A 21844-nucleotide genomic window follows, 5' to 3' on the forward strand; every position below is an offset into this window, starting at 1 on the left:
TCTGAGTTACTGCTATACATCCATTGAAAACACCAGTGATCAGGCTATAATTTTGTGTATCACAGTATACGTTGAGACTACTACGTTTTGAAATAAAATGCTAAAAAATAAAAGCACTGAAAATGAGCACATTTATAGCAGTAACAAAAGAGTTGGTGACACGGCTAGTTGATGTAGACAGTGGCGAGGGGTCCAATGCAGATCAGCCTCATTCAAGAGCTGCTTGTCAGTTTGTGAAAGCAGCCGGTGTCAGCCAGCTATGAGAATAGTGAGAAAACATGATCACGCAATACGACGACTTCTCTCTTCAAAAATTGTTTTTCGTCTTTATTTGTACAAGCTAATAACATTATCATAGCAGACGGTGGTATCATGAGGAAACATATTCAAGAAGCGCTCATTCCATCAAACAATTCATGCTAAAAGCAGATATTTAGCACAGTGCGTGAAAAGGTGGTCAAGGGCATGAACAGAATAGAGGAAGAAAAGAAGGAAGGCATATAGTGAAAACAGTGGCTGCAATGTTGGTGCTGCAAGCTTCCAAAGAAATGTTGGGCCTGCAGTTCTTTTCATTACACTAATAATGATCAAGCAGAATTGCTCCGAGAGGTAACCACATGTGCCCCCCCACACGTCAACACTACAGTCTTGTTTTGGTGTTCCTCCAACTGCGACACTAAATGATAGGTTCACAATGCAATCCACAAATTGTCGGTACCGACGCTGCTGTACCAAAAAGGCCGTTGAAGCAGCTTTTGAAGCACCGAGATAAATGGATCACATGTTTACAAAGTTTGCAGCCACCATGCTTATGGTATGTCAGTCATGATGATGCCATTCCGTCAGCTACCGTATATGTACAGTAAGTACCAGCAAAAAAATTTAGGCTCTACTCGTCAGTAACGAGAAAGCAGCCATTTACCTTTGTGCCAAGCTTAAAAGTTATTTCGCCTCTCTCCCAGAAGCATCATGTGCATGCCCTAGCACATCTTCTCTCTCGTAAGCTAGGGAGGTAGCCGTGAGCATACACACAATCAAGATCTCTCATGCATAATATGCACATCTCAAGGTCAGGTGCACGAATTGAAGAAACGCTGAATAATAATTAGGAACAAAAGAAAACCCATGCTCTAAGCATTTCACAATGGGTTAACAGAACAAACTCGCTCGCCAGGACACTGCCAGATATATGTACGACGGCAAGACTCAAGGTGGGCTCTTAATGGCGTAGTATGATGACGAGAGAGGGGGCACAGGGTTGTGGAATGGCCACAACGTTGTAAAATAAAAACTGCACAGCACAATCATGAGGCTATACATGCTCTAGAGTAGACAAAATTTTCTTTATGATGTGCTTTTGGAACACATTTCTCATAACTGAACAAAACCTTAATTTGTCTGTTTTTTTTAATGCTTCTGGTCACAATGAGCAGCTGTTATTTGGTACTGGACACAATGCTCAGGACACTGCAATTCAAAATCCGTTAAAAGTAATGTGCACAAAAAAGAATAGTATTTACATTAGCTTATTCAGGAGAATAACTTAACATGGATTTTCCTATGTGTGAAGTTACCAAGACAGGTTATTTCCAAGACATTGTGCACTTAGTGAGAAAGAATGAACTAATTTGAAATGCCATGAGCACTGTAAATGCAAACAAACTGAAGTTTATTTCTATTAAAACCGAGGGCCATGATGTAGGTCAGTAAATGAAAGGAGTTATGCATTGTTTTGTCGTTAGAAATGTAAAATACCTAACATTCGTGCATACTATTACATTTATTCTTATTATTTTGTACATTAGCTCTTAACTATATCCAATAGCAACACAGCTTTATTCATGCAACATAGCCTATGTTCATCATGTAAACCACATGTAAACTGTTCATCATGCAAACTACTCTATTTCTGGCTGCAATTTTGTAGCTTCACTTTTTTTGAAGCTATTCCTCTTTGTGCTTTGTCAGTGGACAGGGTAATGCTTAACGTGCATCATAAGATCAGCTGGCCATGAATGGTGGATGATAAATGCGGCATCAAACAGCGCACAAGGCAACATTACAATATCATGGCCCGAATGTGTAAAATCACATTTCACGGATGAGGACTAAGCAAGAGATGAGGCTTGCCTTGGCACTTTTTTAGGCTTGCCCAGCACCAACATCCACAGCACCGTACTGGACCAAGTAAAGCTTAACATATCCGTGCTCCTGACTTGAAACAAAACTACCCATTTGATCAGACCAGTATGTGAAAGCTCAGATTGCCAAATCAGAGAGTACATGCACAAGGCTCAATCCTGAGAAACAGGAAAACTGAAGATTGTAAACAGTTCCATCGTGATACTCGTAATCTGGAAGTGCACGTACACTCCTGCTAGAGAGATGCAACACATACACATTATATCGCATAAAGGCTAAAAATTCAAAGCAAGGAAATAAATGGAGCGTGACTGGAGAGGCTCCCAAGGACACTGTATAAATAAACGGTGGGTTGAAACACTGCTGCTGTCATGACATAAGCACACAACAGCACAACTTTCCTTCACTCTTTGTTACTTCAGCAAATACAGCTAAACAAATGATGAAGGAAAAAATTTAGTATACAAAATAGCCTGAGGAGAACAGTTATGTTACAAGGTGGGTGGGGAAAAAAGAAAGAGTGCACGAACGTATGGCAAATGAGGGCCTCTCAAGCATTAAAATAGTGCTATATACACAGGTCGCATAAAAAGAACTGCGACAATAAGAAAGACGTCAGGCGTCGCACTTCTGCCCCATTAGTCAGGCCTTTCCTCCTGAATGGACGGATTGGTTCTATAGCGCACACACCACTTCCGGCCAGCAGGTGTTGTTGTGACCGCATAATGTATGCTTTGGGGCAACAACATAAAATTACATTTTATCTTTTCTCCATAACATATAAAAACAACTCACATTTAAATAGAAACAATAATATTATAATAAATGACACCCGCTGTCTCTTTCCACTCTTTCACAACATAAATGGTAGAAAATAAATTGAGGAAGGCAGGTTTCAAAGCTTGTAAAAAAGTGCAGCAAGAACTAATGTAGTAATAACTGTGAAGTAAGCAGAGCAGGAGAAACAAATCTTCTAATGAAGCAAGAGGCAATCATAATAGAAGAGGAATAAAAGTGTGACATGTTCCGCATTGGTGGAAATAAACTGAAAGAAAGCACACTGGTAAGACCAATATATAGCACAAATGCAGTGATCATGGCATGGTTTTTGAGTTCCATGGCTTTCAAACTGGAAACAGTACAATTTGTTGGAGCGCTGCCCGTCACAGGCGTGGACATATTACACTACAGCTAACACACTACTTAACATGTCCATTGCTCGCTGTCAACATTACTCCAAAGTTTAATAGTTATGCTTTCTGGCCTGATAAAAACCAGCCCTTGCTGAAGAGTTGTACGACAACACTCGAAAGCTGCATATGTTGGGTGAATAAGCTTTAGAAAAACAAAAGTCAAGAAAGAAAGAAAAAGCAACTGACTACATGTAAAAGGCGGCTTTGAATAACAACATCACAGTGCATGCAAGAGAGAAAAATACGCTACACATTGGCAGGGCAGTGCCATAACATATTGTGTAACTCGCACTTGGTAGGGTGAATTGATTCACAAAACGAGTTACCGACAGACAAATGAAGACATTCAGACACTTTTACACAAACATGATGCGCACACATACATGTGCCTCTTCGAGACCAGAAGAGATCCCTGAGATTCCTACATTGAAGTGAGTTGAGCGTTCTGGTGACTTTTCCATTTCAGTTAATTCCAAATGAATCCTGGCAATTCTCATTCAAAATTTAAGAAATCCCACCAATTGTATTCATGTGGTTGCACCTGATGAGCAAGTCACATTAATCTGCTGTGTTTTTAGTACAGCTATCAGTAATGCCAAAACTTGTGAATTAAAGAAAACAGGTACAAGCTATGTGGTTGTGCAAAAAAGTTGAAAAGATGCATTTCATATGCTCTAAGCACAAAATCTGAAGCCTACAAAATATATGGACTGAATTTTGATTGCAAGCGGAAGCTACCCCAACCGACATTAATAGGGTGCATTATTCACAAGACTGAGTAACATCGCTGCTTTGCTTTTTCTTACAAATTCTCACATGGTAACCTTTGATTGCACTGCCCGTACCATATACAAAGAGAGCACCATGTATTAGCCAACATTAAACACTAAACTCAAAGAATTCAATAACAAGCATCACTGTTCTGCTCAGTAAGTTCATCAAGCAGTGTGTTCAAAATCTAAAGACAAGTGAGTTGGTACACCTCTAGGATAAAAACATCTTCCACAAATGACAACATGGTTGAGGGGAACAGCGTGACGCTTTAGTTTAAGCTGGAAAGCTTTTGAACACAAGGTTTGTTTGATCCAAATTACTGCTTCAAATAAATCTTTAAGAAAGCTTGCCAAACAAGACTTTCATTTATATATCAATGACAATTTGCTTCCCTTCATCTGTGATCTTGTTTGTTCATGCTGTGTGTATCCCGAGGTGTCTTAGCACCTTTCCTTAAACATTATCCCAAGCACTTGCATCTCTTATTACACATGATCCCTAACATTTGCATCTTTGGAGGTATACAATGTGTAGTAATGGCCAAAGATACGACTGCATGTGATGTTGAAAAGTGAAACGAACAATAGTGATAGACATCATCTGTAATGCCACACCGTGCCAAGTGGAATTTTTCACACTCCATGAAGGTAGAGAAACTGACTGCATTATAGCTTTTACATGAAAAAGGCAACAGAACTGAGGATCAAGCCTGTGCCTGCTATCACTGAGCCTACCAACGAGAGTAGTCTACGTGTGGACTTAAACTGTCAGCAGAGAGGAGTAATTCTCAAAATGCGTGACCAAGAACTGCTTCACGGTGACAGCTTAATTAAGCCGGAGAGCCTACATGCTGAAGGACTCATCCAAAGCTAGAACAAATTTCATAACATGACTGGACTTTACTAGCAGCATGCTGAATAAGACTCATCATGGAGAAAAAACAATGAAGCACTCCTATTAACTAATTTTCCATCAACTATGAGGATCGAATATAGTGTAAATCAAAGAATAAAAGCAACAATGTTGGATTTTCTGTTCACCATACGAAGACAGATGAATGAAGGACAGTAAATCTGCAGAAAACATGAAGAGAAAAACAAGTGCGCAAGAAATGCCTTAACAACCCAGAAGGGAAAGTCGTTCAAAGTGGTAGTAATTGAAGAAATGCAGACACATTGTACCAGCAATAGGAAGAAATAAACAAAATACTGATTATTGCATTGCTCGAGGCTGTGCATATAAAAAGCTTGTCTGGCTGAACTTCTGACTAATTTCATTCAAATCATCTACAGAGGTGACATGTCATGGCAAGTTTTCTTTATTATCATGCTTGGATGCCGTGTTTGCCCCCCCCCCCCTCCCCGCCACCACAACTTTATTTTTTTCAATATAAATTAGACATACATGCTGCCTGCAGAGGTGGAGCACACACAAAAAAAAAGAACAAAGAAAGAAAAAGGAAAAAATCTTAATGAAGAAATAGCAGTGCCATCTGCCACTGTTAAAGGGGCCCTGAAGCACTTTTCTAACTAATCATAAAATGGTCTCACTATTAAAGTATGTCATCCCATGAACCTCAAGCCGAAAAAATATGTTTGAATCCTTCAACCATAAGTGCAGTTATCGCACCTACACCCGGCTTTCTCTCTCTTTTCGTCTCTGCTAGCACGCTGGAAGCTGCACAGTGGGAAAGAAAACAGGGCAATGCCCCAGCCAAAAGTTGAGCATACTTGACATAAAAATTGTAACAGCGCAAACACATGCAACCACAAAGTAACAAGGACGAGACACAAGCACTGTTGTTTGTTACAATTCTTATGTCAAGTATGCACCAACTTGTCCAGAAAGAAGCTTTAAAGAAGTTGAGCATCACGGTAGCAAAAGGACTCGTCACGACACCCTCTGGCAACCGTGGTAGACTATGCTATGCAGCACACCGCTGCCATCTCCTAGGCCACGCGCAGCAGAAGCAGCTATGCACAGTGCAAAGATGAAATCATTTTTCTGTCTTTCTGAGGTCATCGACATCTATATTTTCCATTTATTCAATTCAAAATTAGCAATTATGTTGTACTGAGAATGTTCTCACAATCATGAAATCAGGCAATAGCGCTGGTTTGCCAACTGCTTTCGATAATTACACTGCGGATGCGAGAGCAAGCAACCCCTCACTGCTATTGACACGAGATTGTAAATTCCCTTCTGCATGCAATATTTGGCTCACATGTTCACAGGAACCTCATTAACAGATCGGCACATTTTCTTACTGTGTTGAGAAAGAATTTCGGAGCCCCTTTAGTGTAAAACGCAGGCAACACAAAGGCAATCCACACTGACTCAAGTGGCAGGAGAAGGAAAGAGTGGGGGCGGGGAGCTTTATTGTGTGAATGCTTGAAAGGCGAGCTGGAACAAAATTTTGGATTGTGTAAAAAGCACACTTCCAGACACTGTAGATACAGAGTCTGAGACTGTAGCATAGTGTAGCTCTGTGCAAAAGTTTGAAATGCCAAGCGGATGCGCCACAAAAATCTCATGAGAACCGATTTTGAAATTTGCGGCCATTTCCACTTGCCAGAAGTAAAACAGAACCCAGGACATTGAGTGAGAACCAGCATGGCTCCTTCACATTACCTCCAAGATTAGACAGTGCCTGCGGAGCACTAAAAATCTTGAAAGATGTTCATCACATCTGCTAACCACCAGCTGCATGCCTCATATGCTTGGGTGCCATTAAGGCTGTTAATAAGAAGGATGATTATCAGCTTCGCCAGGATAGCTTCAATAGCCTATGCCACTCATCTATAACGAACTTAGCTGAACTGAAATTATGTTGCAGTTTGCTTTAAAAAGGACACTAGATGTGAACTTTGAACCAAGCCTCATCCCATGGAGAGGGTGCCCGTTCTGCTACAGCATAATTTACTAATGCAGCTGAGTTAACTTTTCTTGTCTAGTCAACTTTAGCCATTGAACCACTGTATACAAGACATAAGCCCAAATAGCAATGTGTGTACTATCTCTCTTGCAGTCTAATCACTTTTGTCTTTGCTTTGTGTACTCTGCTTTCATGGTTCTACCACAGGCAGTTTGCTGGATGAGTCTTTTGTTTTGCCCTTTTTTTCTAAAGTTATCATGGATGACATCATTATGTGATGCCTATGTAAAAAAAATAAAAGAGCATGGATATGTTATTGTTCACCAAGTCAAAGTAAACGACAGATAAGTTTCTATGCCCCAAGGCTGTGCAGCTATCTATGAGGGGCACCATAGGAGCAGGCTCCTCAATAATTTTGATCATCCGTATACCTTCATCATGCACCCAAACCTTTCATTCACCCACCGTAGTTGCTCACTGGCTATAGTGTTTTATTGCTGTGATTCCTCAAATATTCATGCACTTAGGGTTAGGTGCACAACAAAGAATCCCAGGTGGCCAAAATTAACAAGGAGCCCTCCACTCTCATAAGCCATGTGTTACTTAGGGATGTTAAACCCTGCAAATCAATCACAGACCTTTCATTTCAGGAATCAATGCACTATCTGTAAACAAACTTTAGAGCAGACTGCTTTCGAATGCCCCCACATCTTTGAATTTCCAAAGGGAACAAAAAGTGTAAAGTAGTTGCATTTTGTTCCAATCATGAATGTGCGATGAATGGAGCCTGCAGAAAGATCTTTAAGGTACCATTAAAAGCTCACTTGAAGTACATTCGAGAGCCTCATGCCAGATGATGTTCTGCTTTGTTGCTTTGGCATAGCCACACTAACTCTCATTTGAACATGCAATAAGAAATGACTGCACCCATATAAAGTACAATAGCTGTGTACATTGACTGCCGAAAGCAAGATGTGACATACGCAGCTCAGTCGGTCACACCTGGACTACTAAAGTTCTACTGGCTCTTGGCAGTGTTTTCTTTTCCCTTTCCTTTCCGAGAAATGCAGTGGATTGGATGAGAATTTGAACTGAGGACTTGGAATCGAAGAACCCAAAGCACCGACTCTATTCCATGTCCCCCAAATTATTGAGTGTGAGTTTACAAGCATCCTGGATGCCTTGTGCCCACCTGGTCGGGCATCACAAGTCCCCTTTTCTTTCTCTTTATTTTCCTTTGTTTTGAAGGATATGTGAAATCACTTGTATTCGGCACAGGGACAATGAGTTCTGCTGACTTTGTAAAAGATTATATCGAAAATACAACTGCTAAAATGTATGGCTAAATGAAATAAACAACACCTACACGAGTAGCATAAGAAAAGACCTTGACACTGACAATGAACATACTGAGTTGCCATACCTGCAGCTGTTTTTATCTTGCTGAGGACAGCTGCCATTCAGTAAGCTATTCTTACAGCCACCCAAGTCTTGCTAGATGATAGGTCATACACCATCACTATTCCACCATTTCCAGAGCAGACAAAGCATAGGATAACGTATTTGAATTGAATTGAGTTCTGGGGTTTTACGTGCCAAAACCTCAATTTGATTATGAGGCGCACTGTAGTGGGGGACTCCGGACTAATTTTGACCACCAGGGGATCTTTAACGTGCCCCCAATGCACAGGGCACGTGCATTCTTGCATTTCGCCCCCATAAAAATGCGGCGGGAGGGATATGATCCCGCGACCTCGTGCTTAGCAGCGCAACACCATAGCCTTCAAACCACTGTGGCCGAGCATAAAGTAAACCATGTAGAATGTACTGACAGAGCTGTGGGCTATCGATGCATATTGAGCTCTCTAGCAATTTCTTAGATAAAACAGTTTTACAAGATGGAAAACTACTTTCTGGGGCCACTGGTGGTAAGAGTAGAAATGAAGATGAAGCAAAACAAAGAATAAAGATGCCTTATCACAAACGCAACATGGTTGAAGGTCTTACAAAGCATGCCTCAATGACTGTTGTGAGTTGACAAGCAACATAGAATGGATAAAAAAGCACATGAGCAAGAAGAATAAGCAGAAACAAAGGCTGAGATTTTTTGTTTGTTGTAATTACATAAAGACAGCAGACAATGTAGCCAGGCAAAGCACAGGCAAAACTAAGTTGTTCTTTAAATTGAAATGTAGAAATGATAAAGTAAATGAAAGCGGACGAAAAGATAACTTGTCGCAGGTGGAAGCTGAACGCTCATCATCCTCATTAACCTTGCATGTTCTACACTTGAGCAAATGCAGCAGTCGTCCTCCCAGACATTTGCTTAGGTATTTGCGAATGTATTTGAACGTAGCCCTTGGTGTATTACCCAGCGGCACTAGTGGTCATGGTGGTGCATGTTTTTAAAACACATGTGCAGTCCCTCTTCCCTCCAGCTGTCTGTACTCCATGGCTCTCATGCACTCTGTGTCATTTAACACAATATGAATGATGTTACACCCTTCTTCCAGTGAGAAAATCCACTTTTCAAACTCAGAAGAACATTCTCGTGGGCTAGTTTATTTGGTTCGTACTTCAAAGCAAAGCTCTTAACAAGGCAAGCTTCACTTCTTTCCCATTTAGTTTCAGTAGCTTTGCTTTCAACTACTTTTTTGGTCTGGCATCATCACATGTGGTTTGTTCTTACACACAGGACAATATTTTATCCAAGCATGATCCCAATGGCACATTTTACTGGTAGTCTGAGAACTCCCTGGCAATGTTACGAAGGCCACACAAGAAAGCAAACAATTCTTTTGCGAGTGGAACTGGGCTTTAATTTAATGGCCATGATGAAACCAGCTTATCACTGCTATACCCACGTACTCTATCATAAGAAGCCAACAAACACTGACACCAAGGACAACATAGGGGAAATTACTTGTGCTTAATAAATAAAATAAAGAAACGATAAATTCATGGAAATCCGGCAAAATTGATGCCTTCAGGTAGCATATGTGGGTTTATTGCCCAGTTGCCTTCACCCAAAAAGATCACGTTCTCGTGACACCTGCGGCAAAAAGGACGTTCCACGTCCGCCGCCAAGGTCTGTGAGTGGTGGCACTGGCTAACACGCCCAGGGTTCTACTAGGACACATAAATACCCAAGAAAGTGGACGGGAAAACGGCTCCGCGGTAGCTCAATTGGTAGAGCATCGCACGCGAAATGCGAAGGTTGTGGGTTCGGTTCCCACCTGCGCAAGTTGTTTTTTCATCCACTTTAATTTCCATGAATTTATCGTTTCTTTATTTCATTTATTAAGCACAAGTAATTTTCCCTATGTTGTACTTGGTGTCAGTGTTTGTTGGCTTCTTATGATATGACTAATAAAAATCAGGCCCCTCGGTTTACCCACATACTCTAGTAATACAGCTTTAAAGCTGCCTCACACAACTTTTCTAGCAGAGCCAGAGCACTCCAAAACAACCAGTTAAGTGTGCCAGAAACAGCACTCACTGCAAAATGTCACTTGCGTGAGCAATTTGAGTGTAATCCTGCACAAGCTAGTTATACGAGACTCCCTGAGCAATGCAGCATTCAGTAAGTGTGTCGACTAAATGAACCAGGTCCTTCACTGAACCAGTTCACCATTTAGTGCATTTACATTGGACCACCAGCAATGTTTGCTGGGTCACTCGAAAAAGTTTCTCAGCATTGCGCTTAAAAGAAAGCTAGGATTTTATATGCTTGCAGTAGCTTGCGGGGTCTTGGATATATAGTTTATTGTAAAAACGCCAGGCAAACGTGCTTTTGCTGCAAGAATAACAAGTGTTGAAGGACAACGAAGAAGCAATGTGCAAAAACACTTGCACAAAATATTGAAGACAACCTAGAAAAAAGAAAACACCGAGAGTAATACAAAATGTTGAAATCTCTGCCTCATTCACTCACAGATACACATTCTCTCCTACTTTTCAATGCATTTTTATATCCTAACGAGCACAAGTGTCTATAAAGTGTGTACATTTACAATAACTTGCCATCTCTTATGCACACCACTCTTAATAAAAACTGCAGGATACAGTCAATGAATACACCCAGGAACGTACAGAGTGGTCCACTGTTAAAGGCAACACCGAAGCATGCGGCATCTGCTCTGTGCCACCACCGGCCAGCAGCTGCAACGAGCTCCGTACAGGTGCAGTGAGTGCAGTGGGCAGCGCTCTTTTGTCATCTGCTACTGTCTGCAGCTGCAGTGAGTGTAGCAGGTGATGCTCCTTCGCGGTCTACTACTGTGTGCCGCCGTGCTTCGGATCGTCATGAAGAAAGCAGCTTGCATAGTTTGTACATGAAAGCAGCCACCTTCCTTCCAGCTGGAAGGAAAGCGATGGAATTGATCTACAATCAGATAAATGTCGCAATGACACTGCCATCTTTTCTTCAGCTCATCGATACACATAAAGAATTGCCCACTTCAGAAAACGTTTAGTACGCATGTCTACTCCTGCTGTTCCACAATGGCTCAAGTGCTGTGTGATGAAAGGCAGCGCGTTGTTTGACTGTGGCTAGGAAAGTACAGTCAGTACACTATTTCAAGATTAATGGAGAGGCCACTCAAAATAGTTAATAGAATTGTTCAAGCTAATGAGAGCAACCAACACATAAAGGATGCTCCTAGGAAGCCGCAGCGTTGGGCCACGAGCCATGCAGAAGACCTTGCCATTGTAGCTGCTGTGGCTGACAGACCTCAGGCTTCTGTTCAAGACATCAAAGAAAGCCTTGGACTGAACGCTTCAAAGGCAACTGTGAAGCGCCACTTGTACACTTGTATCAGGCAGAAAGCAGAACAGCTCCTCCTTTGCACTGCTAACAAGGACAAGCGACTTCAGTTTGTGTAATGTCACGTAGGCTGGACGACGCAAGATTGTAAGAGGGTCGTCTTTACGGACAAGTCTACTTTCCCCACCTGTTGGGACCAGAAGAAACTCATTTTGCACCCTGATTGCACTCGGTAATATATACCTTTAGTATTGTAATGTTGCTCCTTGCACGATTTTTCGTTTTTATTATCGATAGTTGTAAACTCATCTCTCTAGTTCTGAGAATTCCTGGAAGCGTTTGTAAAAGAAGGACGATGTTCCATAAGACAACATACAGTATCATTTATGGAACCCTACATGTAATATCACGCAAGGCCTATCACGGTTGACAATAGGGAAAAACTGCTCCCAAATAATTATTTTAAGGCTAGCTTGAAAAACGCGGACAATTTTTTCCGGTAGAAATATATAGAAATGGTGGCTAATATATAGCAATGGTATTGGCAATGACAGATTACACTACATTGCATTTCAGGAGTTTTTTATACCACAAATATAACAAACCAGGAAGAGTAGTGTCATTTCTTATGGTTAGAGCTTCCTGAAGCAATTTGTAGTTCTATTCTGTAAAAAGCTTTGTGTGTCACAAGCTGAACTCTAGATATTGGAGGGATACTGAACGTGATGATGCAGCGTCGGGTACGCAAGAACTTCCAGTTTAATGAAAAGACCCACGACTTCCATAGCCTGATTGCGCGCATTGAACCTCGGTTGTTTCATACTTCAGCTACAACCTGGAATACATCGAGCAGCCTGCTGAAAGCGGAAGGACAGTCATCAGCGTGTGGGGCTGCATGACAAAGGACGGCCTCGGGCCTCTTGTCAGAATGGAAGGAAAATTCACGGCTGTCAAATACTGCGACGTCATCAAACAAATTGCCCTCCCTCATGCTGCAAATGGTGCTTCCCAGCTGAAGGACTTCCTGTTCCAACATGACAACTCCCCTGTGCGCACCGCAAAAAAATCTATCACTTCTGCTGCATCACCAAGTGGAAGTTCTGAGCAGGCCACTACAGTCTCCTGACTTGAACCCCATAGAAAACCTTGGTGGGACCATGAAGAAGGCCTTAGCAAGTCAGTGCCTGCATAGGCTCTCTGCGGACAGGCTTTGGAGTGCTGTCAAGGCTGAATAGGAACATTTGAAGCAAAATGCATCCTTCTGTGGAGCCTTGTATACCAGTCTTCTTTCAAGAATGAAGGCAGTGTGGGAGGCAAAGGATGACATGAACAGATATTGAGTGACACACGAGAATTGCCCTTTTGTTTCCTCAAAGCCCAATAAGATGACGGAAGTTTTTAACAGCACCTTTGACATCAAGCCCTAATGAAAAGGTTATAGCAATCAGTATTTTGAATGCGTACCCTAATATGGCTACCGTAATCACAAAGACACCATTTGTAAACGCTAACCTAAAGCTTTAGAACAATTTCGCATGCTGCTAAACTTCAGCACCTACTCGTTAGTAAAGTCTGTGCAACTGCGGGAGCTTAACATGTTACACACACCAATATGTTACCCCATCGAGCTTACCATTGTGAATTCTACTGAATGCTCTTTAAAGGCACTTGTTCAGCCTACACACTGCAGCAAATCAAATATGTAGTAGTGCGCATGAGATGGCCACTATATACGGGGAAATGCTTTCTAATATGTTTGCGCCACAGAGAGAAGTCTGTAAAAATTGTCATGTTTGTCTCGCGACTTCAAATGGCAAAAATAACTGCAAGATAATATTTTGCACCATCTAATTCTCTTTCAGCCTCGCAACGGCTAGCTATGCGAGTGTGATCAGGCAGTCTCTGGCCAACTTTAACAACCCATGAACGCTTTGCTTTGCAACAATCCGAAGCGCAGTGGCAGACGGTAGCAGACGACGAAAGAGCACCACATGCTACACTCACTTCAGCTGCAGACGGTAGCAAACGACAAAAGAGCAGCGCCCACTGCGCTCACCGCGACTGCACGAAGCTCGTTGCCGCCGCCAGCTGGTAGTGGCACAGAGCAGACGCCACGCGCTCCGGTGTTTCCTTTAGCAGTGGACCGCTCTGTACATTACCTAATGCTACATCCAGCTGTGTCATCAATATTTCCACCTTTCTGTGTGTATTATATTAGTGGCAAACGTGTTTTAGAAATTTTTATTGGAGAGAAGTTGCACCTCAACAAAAGCAGCTGAAAGAACCACTCAGAACTTCTGAAACTTGTTTAACTGTAGAGAAACGTGTTTCATTTTCTCACTGCAGATTTTTATTAGAAGAATAATTGGAGTCACATGCTGTTGCTGTTTTATCTTACTTCCTTTGTTAAGCGATAGAACATTTAAGGGAAAAAAAGAATTCTGGGAGCCTCTCTCATAATCGAAGCAAGGTTTGGGTATGCACTTGTCTTCGTGGTCCATTTTTGTTTCTCGTCTATGTATGTGCTGTAAGTGACGATAATATCTCTCATAATCTCAGGCAGCTCATCCAGACAGGCCATGACTGTACCTCTGAATAATGCTGGCTTGCAGGTAGCGAGGAATTTCATATTTCGCATGTGTTCAAACTTTTGTAGTGTAAACATATTAATTACACACATTCAAACAGGGCTATGGCAGGAAGAGTTATGAAAGGAAAGTTGTTTTTACTGGAACAACATAGCGTGACTTGTGCTTTTTCCTCAAATATCGAATCAACATCAAGCTTATTGGTTCTCAGTGCTGAATGAAGCAGGTGGCATGTTTGCATGCCTGGGTCAACAAAAATAAAATATTTGTAATATTCATTGTAATCACACCATTCCATTTCAGAAACAATCTGCTGCATAGATATGAATGGGTGCCATTGCCTGTCAGGAAAGGAAGTTTGGATTAAACAGGCTAACAATGATAAAAATTGTCTTATTGTCATAATGCAGATCGAAAACTCTATCCTCTGATGATATCTGAGTGAGAATGAAGCAGTGATAAGCGCTGCATCTTTTTTTAAAGTGGTTAGATAAAAATGCAGGTCACTGTACAAATGCACAAACGAAATAGGGGAGGGAGCTGGTAGCAATGCTGTATGAATTTCTTCAACAACAAAAGAGGAAGAAGCACTGGATGCCAGTCAGATGCAGTGTGAAGAACGCAGTGGCTAGTTAAAAGGAATGATGAAAAAAATTATATATAATATAGCAGCATAAAAATGTAAATAAGAATGAAAATTAATGTACAATTGCATTTGAAAAAAAAAAGAACGAAAGAAAGAGGACACTGCTGTCATGAGCAAGTGCGTATTGACAACTGCACACAAACACGCTTACACACACACACACACACACACACACACACACACACGCAATGCACAACTTTCCGACAAGTGGGCTGTCAGTGCGCACAGGGCAGAATTGAGGCAAAAGAGATATCTGCACACAACAACATGGTGGCTTGGAGCGGAGATCAGCTTTGCCATTGTCAGGGGATGCAGCAGTTTTCGGTCTCTTGTCCTTGGTGCACTCACATTTCATTCGTCAGTGTTTTGGTTGACAGGCTGCCTCCAAAAAGAGTCCAGCATTGCTGCAAGCAGGTGTGCAACCTAGGAGAGCCTGTTTCTGTGTGACTGTGGGTATAGGACTCCGTGGTAGATGATGCCATTTACTTCCATGGTCACGGACATGGAATTGTCAGCCTGGCCTCTGCCGTCACCTGTGTGAAATTACATAGATGTCCTTCTTTGAAGCAGAGAACAATAAAGAATAAGTGCAGTTTTCTTTATTTCTCTCCTTCTTTTCTCTTTAACCAAGAACTTCTCATCAAGTTTAGCACATAAGCAGCATCCTAGCTTGATTTGAAAAAGAATTGCCAGGTCCAATGCAATGCTGGAATTTAAATGATGTAAGGCTTGTTTTAGTTAGCGAGGTAGCAGCAATAGTGTAGGACACACATAATAATTTTCATGCACACATAATTTTCTTATTTGTTTATTGAATTGATAAAAAGCATATCAAACCACGGCACCGTGCCCCACAGGTGAAGCCAAATAATGCATTTTGCTGCTGATGGCTGTATAAAAGCGAATCAGAAAATTTTTGCCCCTATTTTTTATTAGCCAAAGTAAGGTACATGCAAGTAATTACAAATATTCATACTATTCTACGTACCCTGCACTATTTTTCCACATAATCCCTCCGCCTGTTCAAACATTTGTGCGAACGCAGCACTAAATTTGAGATGCCCCTGTGGTATAACTCGTCCAGCTGACTGTGGAACCACTGTCAGACTGGACAAAAGGCTGTCTTGGCGTTGACAGCCTATTGTGCACTCACAACAGCACCACTTCACACTTCTCAAAGCGAGACACCTTTCCCCACATGTGGGCTGCATTTTCCTGTGGATTTCGATGGCTGTTCATCCCATGCTCCATAGAAAACGAATCACACTTCGTTGCTCGTACGCCATAGACATGTGAAGCACAACCGGCATCTTCAGTAACTGACAGCATTGCCGTGCCGCAGAGCTACCGGCAGACAAGGCTGGGCCGGTCCAAGAAAGGGCCACTGCTGAGAATGGGCAGGTTGACTTTGCAGTTAGAGCCGCAATTTGGCTTGGAAAAAAAAAAATAGGGGCAAAGACTTTACAATTCACCCTTGTGGCATGATAGAAATATATTTGTGCAGTTGTGCTTGTGTGATAGTATTTGTGCAGTCGTAGACGTGCATGTATGGCTATCAGCACAGCCGAAGATGCTATAAAGGACCGTCTTTTAGGTGGAACTGGCCACTGCCAAGACAGGACAGAAACATGCCGTACTCACATCAAGTGTTTTGTAGAAAAGTATGGGCTCAAGCACTTTCACATTGTTTGTAGGACTGTAAGAGTAGCCTGTGCTCAATCGCTACATAAGCTATCAGCAAAAATGCACCAATTTTGGTGTGTTTTAAGTTTATGTTTCCAGGGTTGCGAAAACAGCCTACATTATCATATGCCAGTCTATATTCTGCTCAATGAGGTACACACACACGCAACACAACTGCACTGAGGAAACACCCCATGCTTGTCACGAAAGCTTTCTGCAGGAATTTACCTGTTATGGCTAGTTTCACATTACTTATGTTTGCATAACTGCTGGTGCAGCCTTCACTATCAGCAAGTCAGCCTCATATTTGTAGAACACAGTATACTTGCAAAAGCCTTATGTATATAACAAACCATAATCATGGTAAAAATATAGTACTGCAATGCTCAATACCCTGGTGGATCCTGAGGGAAGACACTGTGGACTTCGCAATTACAGCATAAAGACTCAATTCCTTGTGAGTGCCAGATATAATTACAGTACCTTTCGTAGGGCCCAATAAAAATGCCCATCAAGCACAGTGCAGTTTCGGATATGAGAAAAGGGACTTGCCACATCACCGAAAGCTGAAGTGCCAGTTCAGTGACATCATAAATAATCAGTTTGGTGCAGTGGTTATGGCAGCACAGCCATTTTGGCCATACTGCCAAAATAGCTCTTCCACTTGTTCACTTCTTTTGGAAATGTAGGAACTCAGCTTTCAGCAGCACAGCTATACTGCATGTATGTGTATGCATCAGTGGCATCTCGTACCACAAGAATGCCACAAGTTTCAATGACCTGATGAATCCTTTTTTACATCCGAAGCCATGCTGTGCTTGGCACACATTTTAAACTTGTCGCATCAAAACTTAATTATTCGTTGTGTTTTCAGAGAACTGAGGCTCCATACTGGCGTGACACTGGTGTGACAGCTTTCCAATAAAGCAATAACAACAAGAAACATTTTCTGTCAGTACTTATTGTTAAGAGGTCTCTGTGCTTTAGAGATACCCATGGGCCGACATTATATATACAGGTTTTATGCTACAATTTATTCTTTCAGTACGCTGGACAGAGGTGCACTCACTGCACTACTTTTTTGGCCGACATTTAGTTCTATGCAAGTCATCTTGCATAGAGAAACATTACTCATGATAACATCGGCATATTTACACCAAATCTTGGAGTGATAGGCAAAGAAAGCTTCACTTTACAAAAAAACAGCTGGCAGAGTCATTGCCATATTTCTGCAGATTCCACAACTAACTTTATCTTAAAGAAAGCTTTCATTGTGTTGGACGGTTGGATGCATTGATCCCATACGTGCATTCTGCTCACTCTGTTCCGAGCGTTTTGTTTTAAGGGTACTGCTAAACAACAATAACTCTGGATGCATTGTAATCTTCGGAATCAGATTTCCTACCACTATGGCCTAATTCACATTAAATACACCAGAACAGAAGGTCAAGGTTACCTGCTTTTGTCTCTACAACTTCAATAAATTGCAAATTATTGTATTCATTCACTCCTCTGCTATCTTTTTTTACCTACAGCCACACAAGTGCAAAAGTATTTCACAGTCAGTTGTGATTTTACCATAAGCAAGAAGAATAAAGAGCAATAAGAGGAACCAAGGGTCAGAATTTCTTGTTAGAACCATAGGAGAAAGCCAGAGAAAGCTTAGTGGAAGCCACTGGTTATGTTTAATTGAAATGTAGAAAATAATAAGGAGAACCGAAATGAAAGTAGACGAAAAGATAACTTGATATTAAAACCATATATAGGTGGAAGCTGAATTCACTTCTTCCACATTATGCGTGCAGTGCTGCATGCATAAGCACAAAAAAGCACTCACCTCTGCTGTTCATCTTGATGTGTGTTGTGTGCATAGAGTGGGCAAGAAGGCTGTCTTCTTCGGAAGAAATAAATCGCTTAGAAGCAGGTGGACCCAGCGATTCACCTAGGAGCCTTCGTGGATCTAGAACTTTGTGGTCTGCGCTCCCGCCACGTGGAACTTCCAGGTTTAAGGCCTCCTGCTGCGGCACGAACAGCGACAGGCTATTCTCTTCATCACCTGAAAGAATGCAACAATGCAGTTACATTAAAGCAAAGCTTAAGAGCTTGAATGTGCCAACAAGATACAACTGGTGAACACAAACAACTGAAACCAAGTGTTCACATTACATATTTTTAATTATCGAGAAAGGGCAGCTTCATTCCTTCTAGTTGATGTGACCGGAACTTGAGAGAGTAGCAAATTTAAAAACAAACAAGTACACAATAAAAAAAGCAATTGTCTGTACACTTAAGAACAAGATGTCACTTTAACCAATTATCATAGGGAAATATGAAATGCCTAAATGATGCTAACCCAGCCTATTTCGCAAATTGATACGAAAGCCAAGCAATACAGCAGACAGCTGTTGCTGTTAATTTGACTCTTGCAGGAGTGCGAGATTTGGTTGAATTATCCTAAAAGTAAAATTAATAAATCACGGCAACATGAACAAATTTTAAATAGTTTATATTACTGGAAGTTGTTTGTAATGCATTTTGGCTTCTTCCTGTTGAAGCACAAATCAACCGGCATGCAGCAAACAGTGCCAACATGTTTAAACGCTGTCTCAATGTTGTACTGTGACATTGTTGAAAGTGTCATCATCAGTGAGTGGCCGAAAACCTGAACACTGTCATCAGTGTTGAAAAAAATCCTCAGAAAAGAAAAGTAGTGCCATCTGCTTTCATTTCTTGCATTTTCAAGGTTTGAGTAACCGCTACACGCATGAAGGTTTGCCAGTTGAGGTCAGTTGGGGGCCCAAAGGAACCAAAGTGACATGCTTCTGCATTCTAACCAAGCAAGTTTTCCTTCTGTAGCAATGGTTTCTTGCCGGGACTTTTCAGTGTGGTCGAATTATTGGGATTTGACTGTGTATAAGTGCAGGGGTAGTCCTTGCTTGAGTTTAATCTTGCACTAGGCACAGTCCAATAAATGATATCTTACAACAAAAACAGCGATTTCAACAGACCACTGCAAGCAACTTGAGATTTGTATCATGCAAAATAAACTAGATGACCAATAAAATAGTCTTTATCATTTAATAGTACTTCATGGATTTGCAGCTGCAACTTTAGTATGGCTGAAATCAAATGTAACATTCCACTAGTATTGATGGACATCGCCTGCTGTACTGACAACCTTTTAATGTTAGTGTTCTTCAATCATACCTGTTCCAAACCTCGACTTCGAACTCTGAGCATGCTTTGTGTATTGGTATCAAGTGAAGGGGGGGGGGGGGGTATAATTGATGAATGCGCTAGAGTGAGCACAGGAATTATACCTCGGTTTGATGTGCCATCACTTACTGCCTTTTAGAATGTGCTCTACATGGTGATTCTGACACTATACAAAGGTGATCAAATCTTTATTTGCACTTTCTTACAACCCTTTTGTAGAACTTTCATAACAAGGCTCATACATGACTCGTGGATGTAAATGTAAGAAAAAAAAATTAATCGCTCAGGAATGTCAATTTTTTATACTGACGTCTTTCACGCCTGACGTTAAGGGGAACAGTAATTTTCAACCGTCGGCTGTGGTCACGTCTACACTTTTAACCGTCTGCATAAACAAGCCCACATAAACGAAGCATGCACGTCCACAAGCCGAGGTCATTCCATCCTCTTAACGCACACAACTGCCGGAAGAAAGAAAAAAAAAAAGAAATATATGTCCCACTGGGCAACGCATAATAATCGGCGACACGAGAGCAGGAGGGCAAAGTGAAGTTGGCCACGGATCAAAACAGATCAATCAGTTCATCCAGCGGAAGGAACCGAAAAGGAGGAAGAAAGAAAGACAAAAAGCCACTCTAGAGTGGTCGTTCCCAATTACTCGACAGCCGCACTTCAAGCAGACGACGTCAACGACGAAGACCCGCCTGACCTCCGGCACCGGCGCACCGTCGCGGTAATCTAATATCGTGACCGGTCTAGCCAGGTAGAGCCACAGCGTGTGAATACGCTTATTCAATAAACAATCCGCTCGCCTCAAGCCTCGCCCAGGCCAACCCGATTAACTTGGCGGCGTTAGCACACCGTGCTACCCTTCGCCTCCTTCACCTCCTGGAAACCCGCCCCGTTCTACACCCGCCCACTTCCCCCGTTTTCCTTTCTCTTTTCGCCGTGCGCACAAGATTTAGTGAACCGCGCTCAGGACATAACAGAGGTTCCGTTCGATTAACATTCCAATGCGAATCTGGTCTCGAGTGAGCGTAAAGAGCGCGCCATCGGTATAAATAATCGAACGGCAGCGCCTAAAACAGCGCGAGAAGCGTAAGCGACCGGTGTCAGGCGGTGCGAGCTGCTGTTCTGTCAGGCGAGTTACGGCCATCACCAAAAGACGGCGCCACGCGTCCCACTCGCACAGCAGTGCGGCAAATCATCAATCAGGGACGGCGAGCGCTTACGCGCACAGTGTTCGCAAGCCCGCGGACCGAAACGGCTGCAGCTATGATGACAGAGTTCATTTCCATTTAAATGGAGTCATGTTCGTTCCCTCTACCGTGACCATTTGGAATCGAACGTTAGGCCCCCTTCTCAGTCCTGTCGCTTGGAGGCTGTCTTAATTCAACTTTGAGATCGGCGCAGCTGCAGCTTGCATTCCCCCACTTTCTTCGCAACTGGCGTGTAATTACGCCCAGTATCAAGATCGCCGCTGGTCACGCTCGCCTTCTCTTTCTCCTGCGTTTTGTCGTTGCGTCCTTTTCGCTGAAACCTGTTCATCGAACCACTCTGACGACAGCTTATTGGTGCAAACTACTCTGGACAGCTGCTTATGTGCTTAAAACCTTACGCATCCCACTTTACTTCATTTCCAGATACGGTAATTACCAGGAGAGGTCGTACCCGTACACACACACACACACAAAAAGAAAAACACTACTAACACCACGAATGTTTGGGCGGCAGCTCATTAGAGGCATGCCGACTTGACGCTTTTCGTTAATGAAAGAACATAGTGCCACAACGTTCCTCTGCCTGCACATACATCACGTGCATCTTTTAGGCACAACCTTTGTCTACAGCTTTAAGGCCATTTGGCGGATGGCCAAAGGAGACTCCAAGACATGCATTCAGTTCCACTGTGTCTACAACACTTTGGTATGAGTTACCTTCCGTCACACGCCAAATTAATTGAAC

General features: G+C 42.2%; 1 protein-coding gene across 8 annotated transcripts in view; it reads right to left on the minus strand.

Annotated features, from left to right (window-relative positions):
• Positions 1 to 306: 306 nt before the first annotated feature.
• LOC142571514 (AT-rich interactive domain-containing protein 3C-like) overlaps positions 307 to 21844 on the minus strand; it is a 253855-nt gene continuing 232317 nt past the window's right edge. For all 8 annotated transcript variants that reach the window (XM_075679937.1, XM_075679934.1, XM_075679935.1 and 5 more), the window contains 2 exons: positions 18501 to 18719; positions 307 to 15513 (listed from right to left, as the gene is read on the minus strand). In XM_075679937.1, the coding sequence (XP_075536052.1) occupies positions 15404 to 15513; positions 18501 to 18719 (329 nt within the window). In that variant the 3' untranslated portion in view covers positions 307 to 15403. The remainder of the gene's footprint in view (positions 15514 to 18500; positions 18720 to 21844) is intronic.

Source organism: Dermacentor variabilis, chromosome 2 (genome assembly GCF_050947875.1).
Source record: "Dermacentor variabilis isolate Ectoservices chromosome 2, ASM5094787v1, whole genome shotgun sequence".
NCBI classification, from domain to species: domain Eukaryota; kingdom Metazoa; phylum Arthropoda; class Arachnida; order Ixodida; family Ixodidae; genus Dermacentor; species Dermacentor variabilis.